At 48.5% G+C, this 17,381-nt stretch overlaps 1 protein-coding gene across 3 annotated transcripts in view; it reads right to left on the reverse strand.

Annotated features, from left to right (window-relative positions):
• Window positions 1-3,685, reverse strand: part of UBE2Q2 (ubiquitin conjugating enzyme E2 Q2) — a 47,111-nt gene extending 43,426 nt beyond the window's left edge. Inside the window, exon 1 of one of the 3 annotated variants that reach the window (XM_066328760.1) lies at window positions 3,239-3,682. In XM_066328760.1, coding sequence (XP_066184857.1) covers window positions 3,239-3,424 — 186 coding nt within the window. In that variant the 5' untranslated portion in view covers window positions 3,425-3,682. Of the gene's footprint in view, window positions 1-2,626; window positions 2,870-3,238 lie in introns of those variants that run through there. The other 2 variants (XM_066328761.1, XM_066328762.1) reach the window with 2 other exon arrangements.
• Window positions 3,686-17,381: the final 13,696 nt, after the last annotated feature.

Here is a 17,381-nt window from a genome sequence, read left to right on the forward strand (position 1 = left end):
ATAACAAAATGGGAATGTGAAGGTACACAGCCTAAACAAGTTCAATAACTGTCTAAGACAGTTCTCAGGAATAAGCAGCAATGTTTCAGACAGGGGTGACTCCACCCTAAAGTGCCTCTTTTAAACTAATCTGATTAACCATGTAAGCCCTAATACAGGTCACTACCAGAAATAGCAAAGGACAGACTTGGACAAAGCTTGGCTGCCACTCTATAAACAGAACAACTATCAAGTAAAAGGCGTCTTGCTTTGACTTGAAGCAGTGTTCAGTATCACAGGTACAGTACCCCTGAGATGCTACAGCCAATATTGAACTTTGACAGTTCTACAAACTTATACTGCAGAGACAACCAGCAAAAAATCTCAGCGAGATTATCCAGTGACAGACTTCTCAAACTGTGAATTTTAGTCTAAAAAACTTGTGGAGACCTATGCAGTTTCTAAGCATATATGCTCCCTCACCTCTCCAGAGGAGTATTTCCTCTTCCCTCTAGGCTGGAGAGAAAAAAAAGATTTATTGGGAATATCAGAGCCAACTTAGTTACCAGATCTCTTTTTAGCTACTGAAAGCTTCCTTCCCTATCAGATATTTCTCCATCCCATAACCTCAGCATCTCTACACACTGCTAGACAGCTGTCATTTTACATAAAATATTGAGGTATGCTAACAGAACCACACAAAGAAAAGAAGTGGTGATTGAGCTCGGTGCTTACTCTTCCCTCTTAACAGGATTCTTGAAAATCCAGATACAACTCACCATATCCTGTTGCTGAGTAAAGGAAATACCCTGGCTGGATCAGTATAGGAAGGGTTAAACTGGCTAGGAAAAGCAAACCGCTAAAATTGCATATTTGGTCTGCAAATCCAGAATGCCAAGACAGCAGGTTCTGATGCAGAGAGTCTCCCCAAAAAAACATACTGACCAACAACTTTATAGGCTTATCAGTCTTTGCATGCTACTATTGCTATCTGAAGTTCTCGTTCCCCCAGTACCTGCAGAGACACTGAAGCACAGTAAACAAGACTTAGGATCTTCTAGTTTAGAGTATCCACAAAACAACCCAAAAAATATCTGCGGAAAATCAGGAGTTAGGGCCAAGAGACTCCATTCAGTGGGAAAGGGGAGGAAAAAAAATCACTTTAGTTACACTTAAGCATTCTAAAATGTGTGTCAAAGAACTAGGACAGAAGCCCAGAGATGAGCTTTCTCTTCTTGGCTCTATCACCTACTGCCTATTTGTTTCAAGGGACCCACCTCTATATCTCAGGTTACCCTATCCCATTTATTTTTAAGAGATGGGGAAAATAGTCACCTGCCTCGAAGAGCAAAAAATTAGTCAATATTGGAAAACACCAAGCTGCTCACAGACAACTGTAAGCAGAGCTTTCAAGAAACTCAGACACAGCCTTTCATCAAATGAGAAGTCTCAGCTCTGAGGTTTCAAACAGCACTTTTCCTGCTCTTTTTGGAAGTTCATAGGCCACAAGTCTAATGGCACGTGAAAGATCTCCTGACCTTTGGGGCAAATGACTGGAACAGCAGATTGCAGACACCGTTTCCTTATTAACACAAAGATGGCAACAGTGATCTAAGTGGTTTCTTGCGTTCTCAGACATACCTCAGCCAAAGGCCTACAGCTAAGGGGCATACTGCTTTACAATAACAATTACTATCAAAAATAGTTACAGTGAGAGTAGTCTTAGAAGTAGATAAACACTACAGCACAAATCCTGGGCACAATTTCAGGTCTTACAGCTGCTGGCTTACCTGTAAGCTGTGACTTGACAAAGAAGAAATAACCCATCAAATTCAACTGGCAACTAAGGGTGCACAATCATCATTTTATTGTTTCGAGTGAGACTTACGAAATCATGTTATGTGGAAACAAAAAGCCTAATTTCTCTGCAGTGGAACACTCTCTACTGAATAAAAAAATATTTATAGGAAGTCACACAATCAATTTGATGGGTCATGTCTGGAAAAAACAACACCAACATATCTTGTCTATTTACCATAAAACCCTAAAATCTTACGTCTTACAAGTATCCAGTAAAACAAAGACTCATCCCATGACCACAGAAGCAACTTCTCATAACAGTTAGTTACGAAATCTGAATGATCCACTTAATAATTCACCTTTAATTTAATAAAGTTGCTTTCAGGCAAGAGAGAATCTGGTCATGACTATTATCAGACTTGTCTAGTTTGCCTACACAGATTTTCATCCATCAGTACTGACACACTTATATGAATGTTTTGACCACCATGGTGTTTGAAACTTTCATACAAAGACCAAAAAAAGCAGTAGAATTTATCTTCCTTAAACACAAAGGTGCTATTTTCACCTGAAGTTTTTCAATAGGTCACTGTTCAGTTGAATCTTGATATGGTATTTAAATTCACTTATAACTGCAACCAACCCAACAAAAATGAACCTCCAGCACTTTCCTGTAGATGAGTCACAGATGCCAATATATTCAGATCCTTCGCCGAGTTTAGGCCCTAAACTTCTAAAGAACCAGAGGATTGTCACCATGTCACACAACACAACGTTTTACTCAGCTTCTCTTCCGTCCATTAAAAAAAATATTTAGCCAAACGAATTTAAGAGGAAGAAAACCCACAGAAAAGAGAACCTTCCAAACCCTCGGCAGGCAGCAGAGCCTCAGTTCGGACATGGCTGCTCGCAGCCCCTGACAAGTTTAAACGCACCGTGACGACAGAACGGCCCCCGGGCAGCCGAGCAGGGGCTCAGCGTTACCCCCGCACGACGGCGACACGGACAAGTTTCCCCCGGCCGCGGAGCCCCGGGGGAGGCCGGGCCCGCCCCAGGCCGCGGCCGTGTGGCGCACTCGGTAAAGCGCCCGCCCGCTCCGGGCTCCGCGCACAACACCGGCCGCCGGGCCGGGCCCCTCTGCCGCCCCGCCACCGCCCCGGGGCTCTGCGCCCGCTTTCCCTTTGTTCCAGCTGGTGGCTCCCGGCCCCGGCCCGCGTCCTCCCCCCGTGCCCAGGTCCCCCGGCGGAGAGCCCGGGAGGAGCCTCCGCCGCGCAGGAGAGGCCGGGGCCGCCCGGCCGCCGTAACTTTAGTGACGGTGGCGGCGGGGAGGGCGCCCGGAGCCCCGGGGAAGCGGCCCCCCCGTGCTGAGTCACCCCGGCGGGGCTGCGCCCCCTCCCCGCGCCCCGCGGACAATGGCGAGGGCGGGCCGTGCCCTCCCCGCCCCGCGCGGCCCCCGCACCGTGATGTTGCAGTGGATGGTGAGCGGCGGCGGCGGCTGCGGGCCGGAGCCGGGCGGCGGCGGCAGGAGCACAAACTGGCAGTGGAGCTCGTCCAGCTTCCAGGAGACGATGCGGAAGCGCTCGTGGTCCTTGTCGAAGATGGACTCGAGGAACTTCAGCTCGGCCTTGAGCCCTGACACCGACATCCTGGCCTCATCTCCGGGCCCGGGCCTGCGCTGCCGCCACCTCGCTTCGACTCAGCCGGCCCGACCCTGGCCCCGGCCGCGCCTGCGGGGCGGAAGATGGCGGGGCCGGGGCAGCCCCAGCCGACGAGGCACGGCGGAGCTCTCCTGCTACCGGCCTCCTGAGCCCGCTCGCTCGCTTAAAAGGGCAACAGCGCAGTCCGCTTCCCTTCCTCCCCGGCGGGCCGGGCCAGCCGCGCCAACCGCCCCGCCCTCGGCCTGCCCTCCTCCCGGTAGCCCGGCCCCGCGCCCAGGACACGCGCACCGGGGCCCGCTCCTCCCCCGGGGCCGTCCGCGGCCGGGCTGGCCCTCCGCACGGCTGGAGCCGCCTGCCCCAGCGCTGCCCGGCTGCCCCTGCCCTGCCCGGCTGTCCCAGCGCTGCCCGGCTGTCCCTGCCCGGCTGTCCCTGCCCTGCCCGGCTGTCCCTGCCCGCCTGCCCCAGCGCTGCCCGGCTGTCCCTGCCCTGCCCGGCTGTCCCAGCGCTGCCCGGCTGTCCCTGCCCGGCTGTCCCTGCCCTGCCCGGCTGTCCCTGCCCGCCTGCCCCAGCGCTGCCCGGCTGTCCCTGCCCTGCCCGGCTGCCCCTGCCCTGCCCGGCTGCCCCTGCCCTGCCCGGCTGTCCCAGCCCTGCCCGGCTGCCCCAGCCCTGCCCGCCTGCCCCAGCGCTGCCCGGCTGCCCCTGCCCTGCCCGGCTGTCCCTGCCCTGCCCGGCTGCCCCTGCCCTGCCCGGCTGTCCCAGCGCTGCCCGGCTGTCCCAGCGCTGCCCGGCTGTCCCAGCGCTGCCCGGCTGCCCCAGCCCTGCCCGGCTGTCCCTGCCCTGCCCCCCTGCCCCAGCGCTGCCCGGCTGTCCCTGCCCTGCCCGGCTGCCCCTGCCCTGCCCGGCTGTCCCAGCCCTGCCCGGCTGTCCCAGCCCTGCCCGGCTGCCCCTGCCCTGCCCGGCTGCCCCAGCGCTGCCCGGCTGCCCCTGCCCTGCCCGGCTGCCCCTGCCCTGCCCGGCTGCCCCTGCCCTGCCCGGCTGTCCCAGCCCTGCCCGCCTGCCCCAGCCCTGCCCGGCTGTCCCTGCCCTGCTCGGCTGTCCCTGCCCGGCTGCCCCTGCCCTGCCCGGCTGCCCCTGCCCTGCCCGGCTGCCCCTGCCCTGCCCGGCTGCCCCAGCGCTGCCCGGCTGTCCCAGCGCTGCCCGGCTGTCCCTGCCCTGCCCGGCTGTCCCTGCCCTGCCCGGCTGCCCCTGCCCTGCCCCCCTGCCCCTGCCCTGCCCGGCTGTCCCTGCCCTGCCCGGCTGCCCCTGCCCTGCCCGGCTGTCCCTGCCCTGCCCGGCTGCCCCAGCGCTGCCCGGCTGTCCCTGCCCGGCTGTCCCTGCCCTGCCCGGCTACTGCCGCCTGCAGCGCGGCCCGCGGCTCTCCGCTCCCCGCCGCCGGATCGCACAAACCGCTCACCCGTGCTGCTCCTCGCACACCGCTCAGCGCTGCGGAGGGGCACGCGGTGTTGCTCCCTCACCGCACTTGTGTTTTGCTGAGAAAAAACTGCAGCTTTGGGTTTGCGCTTGTCATCTCAGACTCCTGTCAGTTCTTCGGTACTCCCCGGGGGTCAGTCGACTTAACCCAGGAATTCCTGTCCTGACATTTCTGCCGGATCCATACACATAAAATCTAGTGTCGGTCACCGGAGACTGGAAATCAGCAACACAGAGGCCAAGAAAATAAGATGTTACTACTCCATTTAAACTGCCCTGTAATTGTTTGTACAACATTTTATCGCCAGAAAAAGCATAGCAATGCATGAAAGCATTGGTAGTGAAGTGAACACTCACTACATTCAGAGATAAGAGGTGCTACCCTTTCCTGACAGTGGAAATACCATCTCTGCACCTTTATTTGTCCCTTCCCATCTTGGTTTTGCATATAGATAGTTGTCAGTTCTTTGGGAACATGTAGCAGCTCTCACACGACATGAAGTTTATACATGCAATGCTGTTGCACTGTGTCCTTCACGTTTCCCAACCAGCTATTAATTAATGCAGTACACACATAAACTTGAAATCGGGAATTGCCCTTTTTTAAAAATTGATATTTTACACACATCTTTAATTCCAGACAAACTGGCAGCACTTCACAAACCACAAGCTGAATCTTGTCAAGTGGTGAGAGCTTTAATTTTGATCCAGAAAACCAGTAACACACATATGCAATTCCAAGCATGTGGAAGTCTTACAGATTTGTGGGCTTGAAATTCCTATCCTTCCAGCAAAGAGAGCTGCAAAGAGCACACTTTGCTACAAAAGAAATCAGGAAGGATTGACACTGGTTAAATATGCTGAATGAAAGGTACCAGAAAGTCCACAGGAATTTTTAGCTGTCATTTGAAAGACTCTGGTTATAAAGTGTGTGCAACTCAGCTCTCCTAGACAGGCTGAACTATTGCTTATACTGTACAGCCTGCAAAGCGAGGCCAGAGTGGATATTACTGTTGTGTGTCAATGCATCAACAGGCAGGGAAAAAACCCTTTGAGATATAAGGGATGATTTAAGTATAAGGGTAAACTAGCTATAAATAAGCAGCAGAAAATGACTATACCTATTAGAAAAGGGAGGACTTGGAAGAGGTCCCCTATAGGAACCCCAGAGACAAAACCAAACAAAGCAGACTTTGTCAGGTGCTGCATGGTGTGATGCATGAAACAGCAGAGGAACGAATTTGGTGACTCAGCCCAATTCCTCTCGTACGATAGGATTTTGGCCTGGAACTCCTCACTGCAGCAGTTAGGTGAGTAGGCTTAGCAAGTTCAAACAGCACCTTCTGTCATATCTTACCAGAGCTGCCTCTGTCACTACCTCTGCTCTCCCTACCCCCTTGTCTTCTCATCTACCTTCTCTCTCCTCTGCCTCTCCACTGACTGTGACACCACACTTTTTTTGGCAGCTGCACAGGTGATGTGTGTGGATGTGCTGGCTGAGAGGACACCTCGCCTGCAGTAGCTGGTGGAAGGCATGGGAAGCTCTCTTAGACACTAATCCAAACACCACACTGTCTGCTGAGCACCTGCAGGCCAAACAAATTGTTTAATTGGCCAAGTGTGTTCTGCAAACCTGCTCTAGAACTTTCCCCAGCTCCTTCAGTCTGCCTTTTTGTTGCAGGCTTCAAGAAGTAACATTCAGCTGCACAGCTACCACTCCTCTGAATTTTCTCCCCTTCTCAGTATTTAGTAGGCATTGTGCAAGCTGTGAATTAGTTTCTTTGATAAGACCTTGAGAACGCATTGGGTCTGTCTCCTTTTCTGGAATTCAGAGGCTGCTTCAGAGGTGTAAGGAGCTGTTTGACATGTTTCCTGTTTCTTTCTTCAGGACTTGCCATGGGACGTTGACATGAATCTCATGTTGGTTGTAAGATGATTCAGGAAAGCCCAGAGTTTCCCAAAGACCAAAATTATTGCACACAGGGCAGGACTTGACATCTCCTGTTAGTAAAGGTTATGAATCTTGGTACAGCCTCTCAGGACCACTCTATCAGATTCCAGTAGTTACAGCTGCTCTTTAAGTTCCTTGATCTATATTGCCTGTAAGCACCATTTTTTTCTAAATTGCATGCACATCTTCAACATCATGATTACCTCTCTCTATCATACAGCTAGGTTACCTCTCCCAGGAGCTGAACTTTGGCCAAATCCCTGTTTTAAAGATAACACACTTTCATAACCTTATTTGTTTCTTTATTCTCCTTTTTATTTAAATACAGGAAATTTTGTAAGACTCTTCAACTGGAACTCTCAGAAAAACCCCAGAGATTCCTCATTGCATTCTTGGGTAGAGCAAAGAGAAAAACAGTTAAGACCAAAGTAGTCTTTCCCCTTAGCGTTTACTGCCAGCCCTGTTTCTCACAGATCAGATGGGCATGTCCCTGGCAAGACAGAAGGCCAGCAGCAAGGGGCAAAGGGAAGGAAAGATGAGTTCAGGATCAGCCATTAAGAAGGAAACGAAGTCAAATATGGGATGAATAAGCGTTGGTTTCATCAAAGCAATAGTCGTCTGGGGCTTAAAGAAAGAATATTCAATAGCACAGATGAATTTCTGTTTGTATTAGTCCTTTTCTTTCTGTGAATGCCTTTTCCAGGTCTGCTGTATTTCCAACTCACTCCTAAATGAAGCTCCTGTACATTCAGTTGAGTGTGCCTAGCAAAGGATTGATTTGTTTCTCTGAGTGTAGTTTATAGTTTTGTTTTTTGACCTCACTTCTCCCATTTACAGCCTGGCACTTAGAAAGGGTCTTTCTGTTTAATTGTGATGTCACTTTCCCAAAAGAAATGTCAGCGACCAAAAAGGAACTGCCATTTCAGAAATAGGGAAGACCCAGATCTCTTGTAACCCTGAACCTCAGCAGACAGGGGAAGTAAAGGATAAAGTTACTGAGATGGGAGGAAGTGTAAATTGATTTTACTGATGGATGATGCTGTTTGATAATAGCTGATCCCCAGGTAGACTCTTAAACTTTTTCACAGTTAGCAGCAGAACCTGAAAGTAGAAAAGACAAATAATACTTGACACCCATAAAGAGAAGGACAAGAGAGGGACCTTACCTGAAACTGTAGACAAAGACAGAAAGAGTCAAGAGGATCCTGCTTTGCCAAGATACAAGTCAAGCTGTCCTGCTTGCCAAAGCCAGGCTTTCACACCATTCTGAGCTCACAGCATCAGTGTCATTGTTTCAATAATGAATATAATGCTTCATTATATTCATTGCTTCAATAATTTCAATAATGAAGTCACCTTCAATGCATTAAGAAAAAAAACATGTATCAGTGCATGAAAGATTATCCCAGCTGGTGGATGGGGTCCGCCGCTTGGGACCCAGAGAGCCACATCCACCCCAAAGGATGTTTCGCTAGAAACAGCTCCTTGGGGTCAGGGCTCTCCTCAGCTGGACAGAGGGGCTTTTCAGCATCGGGCAGAGCAGTGATTTTTCAGCTCAGTGATTTCAGCTTTCAGTGATTTCAGCTCAGTGCTCTCAGCTCATGCCCTTGTGAGTTAGCCCCTCTTTTAGCCGGCCGTGGTGAGAGAGAGAGAGGTTTCGTATGGAATTTCCGCAGGTGGTACTTTACTGAAAGGGTACCAGCGAAGGGGATCCAGGGACGAGGAACCTCTGCTGGCCAGAGGAAACTCAGGGGTTTTTATGGGACACCAGGGTGGGAGGAAAAAGGGTACAGAACCAATCAATTGTAACAGATCTACATAAAATCCCGAGGGGGCTTGTGGGTCTCCAGACAGATCGCCGTGGCTAGAAGGTTTGTCTTTGTCTTAGGGGCTCTGGGTGAAGTTGCAAAATTCTTCCTTGACTCCTCAGCTTGGCTCCCTCCAGGGCAGAGCAGCTGGGGCTCCGCCCACCCCCACAACTCCTCCTTTTATATTTAGTAAAAAAGCCTCACCAGCCGTTCTTTTAAAGCAGCGTAGGAGGCATGAGAACATAAGCAATACGATAACAATCACAATGAAAATCCATAAAACACTTTTAACCAAAGAGGCTACTTACCTTGTCAATCCCCATTGTCCAAAGAGGTTGTCGATCCAGTCCAGAGACTTTTCTGGTTTTATGTCTTTTACTAATCCTTCTAGTTTCTGTATGTTCGCATGGATGGATGTTGAGTGTGAAGAAAGGTTCAAACAGCACATTCCTTCAAAGTTTTGGCATTCGTGTTCATTGACAAGCAGCAGATAATCAATCGCTGCGCGGTTTTGGAGGGTTGCTTGTCTGGTGGTCTCCTCATCCTTTAAAAGATCACTTAAGGTGGCAGATGTGGCATTGGCTTGCTTACTGAGCCAGCACCCCAGGTGATCTATATCACCAAGGGCTTTAAGCGCAGCTAACCAAGGGGTGAACACAGAAACTGCAACTCGCTCTACCCAGTGTATGATGAAATGGCTGGTATCAAGAAGCATCAGGTGCAGTGGATGAGGGATTGAATAGTCCCTCAGACACCAATTTCACTTTTAAAAGGCTTAGTTAAGGAATGGCATTACAAAACCAATCTATCTTGGAGCAGCTTGGGACAGAGTGGGATACAGTTGCCCAGATGTTCAGTAATAGGTGTCAAGGAGATGTCTGCAGGCACTCATGTACCATGGCCATGAATTTAACATCAAAAAAACCCAAGTTGCATGATTTTACCCAGGATGGTCAGAGTAGTTTTCCAGCTCCAGTTCTTCTGAGTCCATCCCTGTGGCTGTCAGCAATTAAGTCAATTAGGTCCCTTCTTTGGAGTGCTTTGGCTCATTCGCTGAGGAGTGTTTGTAATCCTGTAGAAGAAACCTGTTGGTGGAGATCGTATTACTGTTTGTGGATTTGTAGTTCTGGCTGTACTTACATCTGTGGCTGAACAGTGAATATTTCTGGACTGCCAAAAGCTGGATGGTGTCTGCTGCAAAGCAACGTCAGTATGATTTTGTTCTATATGAAAGTTGTGGGAATTAATTTATTAGAAGAAAGGTGCCCCAGGAAAGCCAAGCCATGCTATTCACAGCCTTGCAATGCTGCAGATGGGGATTAAAATCCACTATACAGACACATCAGAAACCAAACTCCTTGTGCATACAGTGAGGGAACTACTTCTCTCCTTAATGGCTCACACAGCTGTTGCTATAGGACACAAAATGAATGACACGCACCCAGTCAAGTCATTAGGGCAAAAAGAGAGAAGGTCATTTTTCTGCTTTGGTTTATACAGATTTTGGGCAATGACCATGGATTGGAGGATGAGGTTGACAGCTCTCCAACCACGCTGGTCTAACTAGAAGTCCATCAATTGTCCCTCCTCAAAAGAGGAATAAAACCTAAGAAGGACAGGTACCATAACATCACACAGCTTCCTGAAAACAGACGAAAAACACATCTCTGAAAGCAATAAGGAACCATGCAGCTATATTTGAGGCATTCCGTTTGATAAAATAAATGAACAAGCTAGAGAAAAAAAGGAAAATGTGATATCATTTTTCCAAACCCAGCTGGGTGAGGGGAGAGGTTGTTGCATGGAACACTTCAGAGTAGAGCAACACACCTTCCCTGCACTCTTTAGGACTTGCACCCTTTCCCTGGGATCCATAAGCTCATAAGCCTTACAGGGCTCCTTTGCAAGCTTATCTTCCCTTGCCATCATAGATACTTAAAAGGGATATTCAGGAGCAGAGGTCAGATGCCAGGCTCAGTCCTGCTAAATACATTTCTGCCTGGAGTGGGGGGCAGGGGAATGGGCAGACCCCCAGCTCAAGTGCTCCCAGGGCTGAGATGCAATTAGCCACAGCTGAATACTCAGCCCCTCCTTCCCCCTTTTGATTTCCTATTTTGACTGGCAGTGCAATAGTTAACTTTGTCTATATTTAAAATATCAGCACAGGGCATCTGAGTTGGCAGACACCAAGGTGAACCGGGCAGGTCAGTGTTATTGTTTCAGATTCTGCAACCACATCACTTTGCACAGAAAAGACAGATCAAATGCATCTCAGCAACCCTACTATCCATGGCTTCTCATTTATTTTCATCTTTTTTTGTAGATAAGTTCAGATTTTGGAGAACAGAGGGGTGCTTGGGACAGTACTGTCCCTGTTCAAACCCTCCACAGACTCAAGTGCTGCACGAACACTGACCTTACCAGTGTCACACCAAACCAGGCCCAGGATGCAGCCTCATTTGATATGTGGGGAAGGTCAGACTGGGGAGCTAAACCAATCATTTGCTGATTTGGAAATCACAAGTGTCCTCAGGCCACAAGATCTATCAAGCCTCAGTATGAGATTTTTTTTTTTTACATAAACTGCATCTCCTAAATTTTAAATATCAAATGCACAAAATTGAGTTTGGTAGATACAGCATGGGAAAAAAAAAAAAAAAGGCAGTGAAGTATATCTGGAAAACAAACCCACATACCTTTATTGGTGAAAAAAGGACAGAAAAAATAAGTTTGTTTTGGTTCTGTTTTTGGTTTTTTTTCCATTGTAAAGCTGACTTGAAGTCATCTTTCCTTACAGTGACTGAGAGAAAGCCACAGAAAGCATCAGTCTCAGAATCAAATGCAGGACCAAAACTCACAAAAAGAATGATCATAGCAATTTCTGTAAATCTGACTCTTTTCCTGCTAGGAACAAATTCTAAGAGCAAAAAGCTGCTGAAACGTGAAGGATAACAGACTCAAGCAGTTATATGTTCCTGGGAGTTGGTAAGGAAGGGAGCTTTCATATGGACTTACAACATCTGTGAGTAAAAGGAAAATAACAGAACCAACATGGCTTTAAACAAACATTTGGAAGACTGAATCACAGAATTCTGAATATAAGTAATTCACATCTCTTTTGACTTAACAACACCCACATAATTTGAGAACTGGCTTAAGAATTGTGAATAAGATATAAAAATATCAAATTACTGAGCAGGAAAAGGTACTTAATGTGCTTAAAATGGATCATGGTAGTGCTGTGTTAGAGTTTGGACGAAGACTTTCACTGAGATTTAGAAGAGACTGTAATTGATGAAAGTATCAGATGACACAGGGAGACATTTTGAATAGCAATGAGGACAAGAAAATAATTCCAAGAGGTGCTGAAAAATCAATTACAAAATCAAGTCCTCGATCTATAAAGCCGCAAACCTAGCGATTCCTTCTCTCCTATAGATTGTATTTTTACATCACCATCACACTGGATCTCACTTGGGCTCATTCTATAACCCCCTCTGCCCCCTTCCCAGTTCCTTCCCATGCCTCCACACTTCTTACTTTCCACAGGATTCTCTGTATTTCCACCCACAATCACCACCAGTTTTGGCTAGGGGAGGCACAGCAGATGCTGTCACTGGTTTCAGATTCTACTCTGCTTCATACATTCTATTGTGTTCTTTACCGAGAAAACTGCAACTGTGATCTTGGCAGAAAATTATCAAAAATCACAGCAGAGTGTGGGACTTGGAGAACAGATTTCTGATGTGAGGCTTAATAGCATTAAACACCAGAACTAGATTTTCTGATGCAGCCAATGTCCATTAGGACACTCCTTTACATACCCCAATCCTAGCCCTGGCTTGCACTCACTTTAACTCCAGGCAACCTCAGAATAACATCTGTGTGACACCTGCAAGAATGCAGTATGGCCATGAACTCACCAAGGTGACTTTTTTCCTAGACAAGAGTCTTAACTTGTCCCCTATCTGGCTGAGATAAAGCTGGAAGATTTATCTGGCTTGAAGGACCAGTCTCATGTAAACAGTTTTGACTAGGGAATAGTCAAAAAGGGATACACAGTCTTCCCACAGGGACAGGGGCAGAGGAACAAGGCTGGAGAGCAGGAGCTTTATCATCCCCTCCCTTCATCATGGCTGTATCATGTAACCAATAATACAGCCAGTTGTAGCACAGGCCTGCATTTATGTTCTGGCTGCCCAAATGTGCAGGCTGAGAGCGCTGTGTAAGGGATTATTTAGTACTGATGCAGCAAAGAAGCAGGAAAAGTTAAATTAAGCTGGGAAGAGGAAAACATAACCTGAACGTTGGCCCAAACTTCCTGTCACCCTGACAGTCCTCGAGGAAGCAATGGCATAGGGCAGAAGAGCTGCCAAGGGTGGCCACCAAAGCGGGCCAAGGGTGGCCCAAGGTGAGCACGGCGGGGAAGGCCACGGAAAAGGCTGTGTTTTACAGCGGTGGGATGGGCTGGAGAGGGCAGAGTGCGGGGCAGCGCTGGGGATCCGGGACTGCCGCGTGTCCCGGGTGTGCCCGAAAAGCTGCCCGTGCCCGGTGTGCCGGCTGTGCCCAGGGACCTGCCCCGTCCCGGGTGTGCCCGGGAGCTCCCCCATGTCCCGGTGTCCCCATGTCCCAGTATCCCTCTGTCCTGATGTCCCCGTGTCCTCATGTCCCTCTGTCCCGCTGTCCCCATGTCCCCGTGTCCCCATGTCCCCCCAGCAGCCCCGCTGCGCTGGCACGGCGCCCCCTGGCGGGCCCGTTCCGCTGCCGGCGGGGCTCTGCCGGGCTCTGGGGGGGATTCCCGGGCTCTGGGGGGGATTCCCGGGCTCGGGGGGGGATTCCCGGGCTCAGGGGGGGGATTCCCGGGCTCGGGGGGGGGATTCCCAGGCTCGGGGGGGATTCCCGGGCTCGGGGGGGATTCCCGGGCTCGGGGGGGATTCCCGGGCTCGGGGGGGGGATTCCCGGGCTCGTGGGGGGGGGGATTCCCGGGCTCGGGGGGGGGGGATTCCCGGGCTCGGGGGGGGGATTCCCGGGCTGGGGGGGGGATTCCCGGGCTCGGGGGGGATTCCCGGGCTCGGGGGGGGGATTCCCGGGCTCGGGGGGGGATTCCCGGGCTCGGGGGGGGGATTCCCGGGCTCGGGGGGGATTCCCGGGCGCGGGGGAAGAAAAGGCCCGCTGCAACGCCGACAGCCATGAAAATAAAAGAAAGAAAGACAGATAAAAGAGGGCATTGGAGCTCTTCTGTGCTCTGAAATTGATTTCAAGCATTCAGGACGGTCCAGCATTTGTCCATCACCTCCGACGGACTTCGGGGAACACCCGGGAGCTCTACGAATTCTTAGACTCAGAGGAGCTGTGTAAAAACCGTCCTTAAACGCTGTGAGTATAACAGAGAAAAGTAGCTTACTGTCCCCTTTCCCTAGCTTTTCTCAGCTCAAATTAATTACATTTATACATTATTATTAAATATTAAATTATATCCCTTTGTGTGTCTGGTGGTCAGTATGGCTGACCATAAATTCTTACTCATTTTTTTTGTGTGAATCATGCTATTTCATGAAATATTTTTCTGGATGAGATTCCTTTTGTTCAGGTACTCCGAAATCAGCAAAATCAACAGCACACTCTTCAATTTATCTTTGCAGCAGTACAAATGCTGATGCCTTCTTCTCCAGGCAAGGACGTAAGTCAGGAACATTTTAAAGCCCTTTTTCCATTCACAAAATTTAAACTTTTTACAAAAAGGGCTTTTAGAAACATGCAGTCATATACCAGCTGGTGGAGCTCAGTAAATAGCAGGGAGATTGGTCCACAAACATCCCCTGAATTGGAAGAGAATCGTGACTCAGCCATCTTTATTAACTTTCTGCTTTAATTTCCACAAAAGCTGACACCTTTGGGATATTGCTGCTTTTTGTTTTCTGCTGACAGAAAGCATTACAAATCCACTGAATTTACTGTGGAGTTGCTACCACCTTGACGTACTGAAGTTCTACAGAACAGGTTTCCTTGGCACAAATGCAAATGTATAACTTCATATAGAACAGCTGTAACAGATGTGGGTAGCCCCAGTTATCAACTGCTGAAATTGGTCAGAGCATTACCCCATGTCTATCATGAGACCAAATATGAATTATAAACCAGGCATATATAGGCTAAACCACCTAATTCTGATAAAGAACCCACTGAGCTCCGGTGGAACCTGCCCATTAAGTACAGCAAGTCTGGAATGAGGCCCTGTCTGCAGGGGAACATTTAGTCACTGAAAAGGTACCCTGACATTTCATTTGTAGTATTATGATCTGGGGGAAAATACTGTAGTTAATGTAAATGAGTGAAATATCAAGTGTCATCTTTCAAATGCATTTGCAACAGATTTTCATATTCAATATGGACATCTGCTCAAAGACCCAGCTAAAAGACGTTTTAAATCCCCCAGAACTTCATACTTTTCTTGTTGTTTTCTTGGAGACATGAGGGATACTTTCATCCTTTCCTCAGCACTTTGAATGCTAAAACATACCTTAAAACTAAAATAGAAAGTGTTAAACATTTAAATCAGAAAATGAATTTTCAAAGAAAAAATACAAAATGCCTCATGAGCAGCTACAATAAATAGGTTATTTAATTTGGGAACATGAATGTTTTTATTAGAAATTATGATTGAATTTCTAGACTAATTGAAAAAAATCTCCTTATACAATCAGTAAAATTAGGAGTTGTCTAGTATCCTAAGTACTGGAAGAAATTGTGAGAAACATTATTCTAATGCTTTTTTAGGCTGCAGAAGCAAAGACATTGATGTGATCTAATCAAGCATTCAACTTCCAACACATCTTCTTAAAAAGTTCTGTTTGGACTCTCTTTAGACCATTCCTGTGCTAGTAATTTTTCTGATTGTGAAACGTGCATACTGTTTGGGCTTAACAAAAGAACCCAGGTTTTACTGGGCCACATCACTCTGAAACAGGAAAAAAATAGTGTAGGCTTTGTTGTAGGCATACAAGCAGTGCCACAGAAATAGTTGGAATTTAAGCACATACTTTATATTAAAAGCAAATGCTCAATTGTTTTGCAGGATCAAGAGCTACAAGTCTTAGTGATGCCATGGTTTCTATGACAACTAAGTGTGATATTACATGAAGGATTATGATTTAAAGGAACACACATCTGGCCTTTTCCACTGGCGTAGTCCTAGTTTATCCTGTACGTACCTTGTGTACAAATCTGTCCATCTTTGTGGAATCACTGAGCCCACAACCAGGAAGGGCAGGCCTCACCAGAGCAGGCAAAAAAGAGTGAAGTGCATCCTGTTCCTGCAGATTTCATGGAGAAAAATAAATTCAGACTTGGGGCTGCACTATCCTTGCAGACACAGCTGCAGCCCGGGAGCTTGCTGCTAGCTGAGGGATCCCGCAGCAGCAATGCAAGAAATGAAGTGCCTGGTAGGAAGCAGCAGGTGCTGTGCGCCCACACTCCCTCCCTTCAGAGCCCTCACAGCCCTGACAGGGTTTCCTGCACCCCAACCTGTCCTAGGGTTGGTTCCCTGTCCGGTTGAAGGCTTGAGCTGTGGGACTGTCAGCCAACCCCTGGCCTGAGCAGGGCACAGACCCACAGCTTCCATCCTCCAGCCCAGCAGTGTCTCTGCTGGCTGCTCACTGCTCCTCGCAGCCCTGAACTGTGCAGAAACTCCACTTTCCCCCTGCTTGCTGATTAAATTATTCTCCATTTGGCTCAGCAGGGAACATGTCTGATGTCTTGGAGATATACTCCAGCTATATCCATGGTCCTCAGTGATCTCTACAACATAACCAGAGAGGTATTTTCATCCCTTGGGAGCAGGCTCCAAAAGTAATTCCATATGACTTAGTGCTAAAATCTAGCCCAGACTAGCTAGTTTGGAACAGGGTAGGAAATACCTGAGGAAAAGTAAACTCTCTCCTTGTCCTTGGTGTAAGAACAGCAGCCTGCTCTTTAACTGTGAGTGCCTAAATGCAGCCTTGCAAACCCCCAGCAGCCAGAAGGCTGCAGCACGTTCTCAGCTGCTCGTGTGCTGTTGCCCAATTCATCTCGGCAGCTCGGCCATTTTGGGTAGGACTATCTTCTCTGTCTCACTGTCTCATTTGCAGAGAGCAGCCTGCCTCTGGGCTGCTGTGCATTCAGGACACACTGATTCACCTGCTGCTTTTACAGGCAAATGACTGCCAGTGTTGCAAATTTGTTCGATGGCCCTTTTAAATACGTGGCTGGCTTTATAGCAAACAGCTCCCTTTAGGTTAGGATAAATGCTTTACCAGGGAGATTAGTGCCACTGCACTTGTGAAGTCATGATATTCCCTACAAATAAAATCAGTGGCTATAAATATCCGGAACATCTTCCATCCTATGAGATTATGAGCTTCTTCCTTGCAAAACAGATGAGCTCATTGACAGATAATTTTGTGATAGCCAGATTGCTTCAACATCATTAGCCCAATTAAAGCTCCTTTTTATACCAGTAAAATAATTGATGTACTGATAAACTGCTTCAGTTCATTGTTAGTGCAGTATCCACAGCTGCTCTGAACACATCCATGTAATCAATATGGCCCACTAAAAGGTTTCTAAACAAGTTAAAACTCTTCCAGGAATCAGCTGGATTTCTGGGAGACTATCATGCTTTTTGTTCTGTGTTTCTTTTATTTACAGAGGCATTAAGTGCAATCACAAGCTGATCAC

Source organism: Sylvia atricapilla, chromosome 13 (genome assembly GCF_009819655.1).
Source record: "Sylvia atricapilla isolate bSylAtr1 chromosome 13, bSylAtr1.pri, whole genome shotgun sequence".
NCBI classification, from domain to species: Eukaryota; Metazoa; Chordata; class Aves; order Passeriformes; family Sylviidae; genus Sylvia; species Sylvia atricapilla.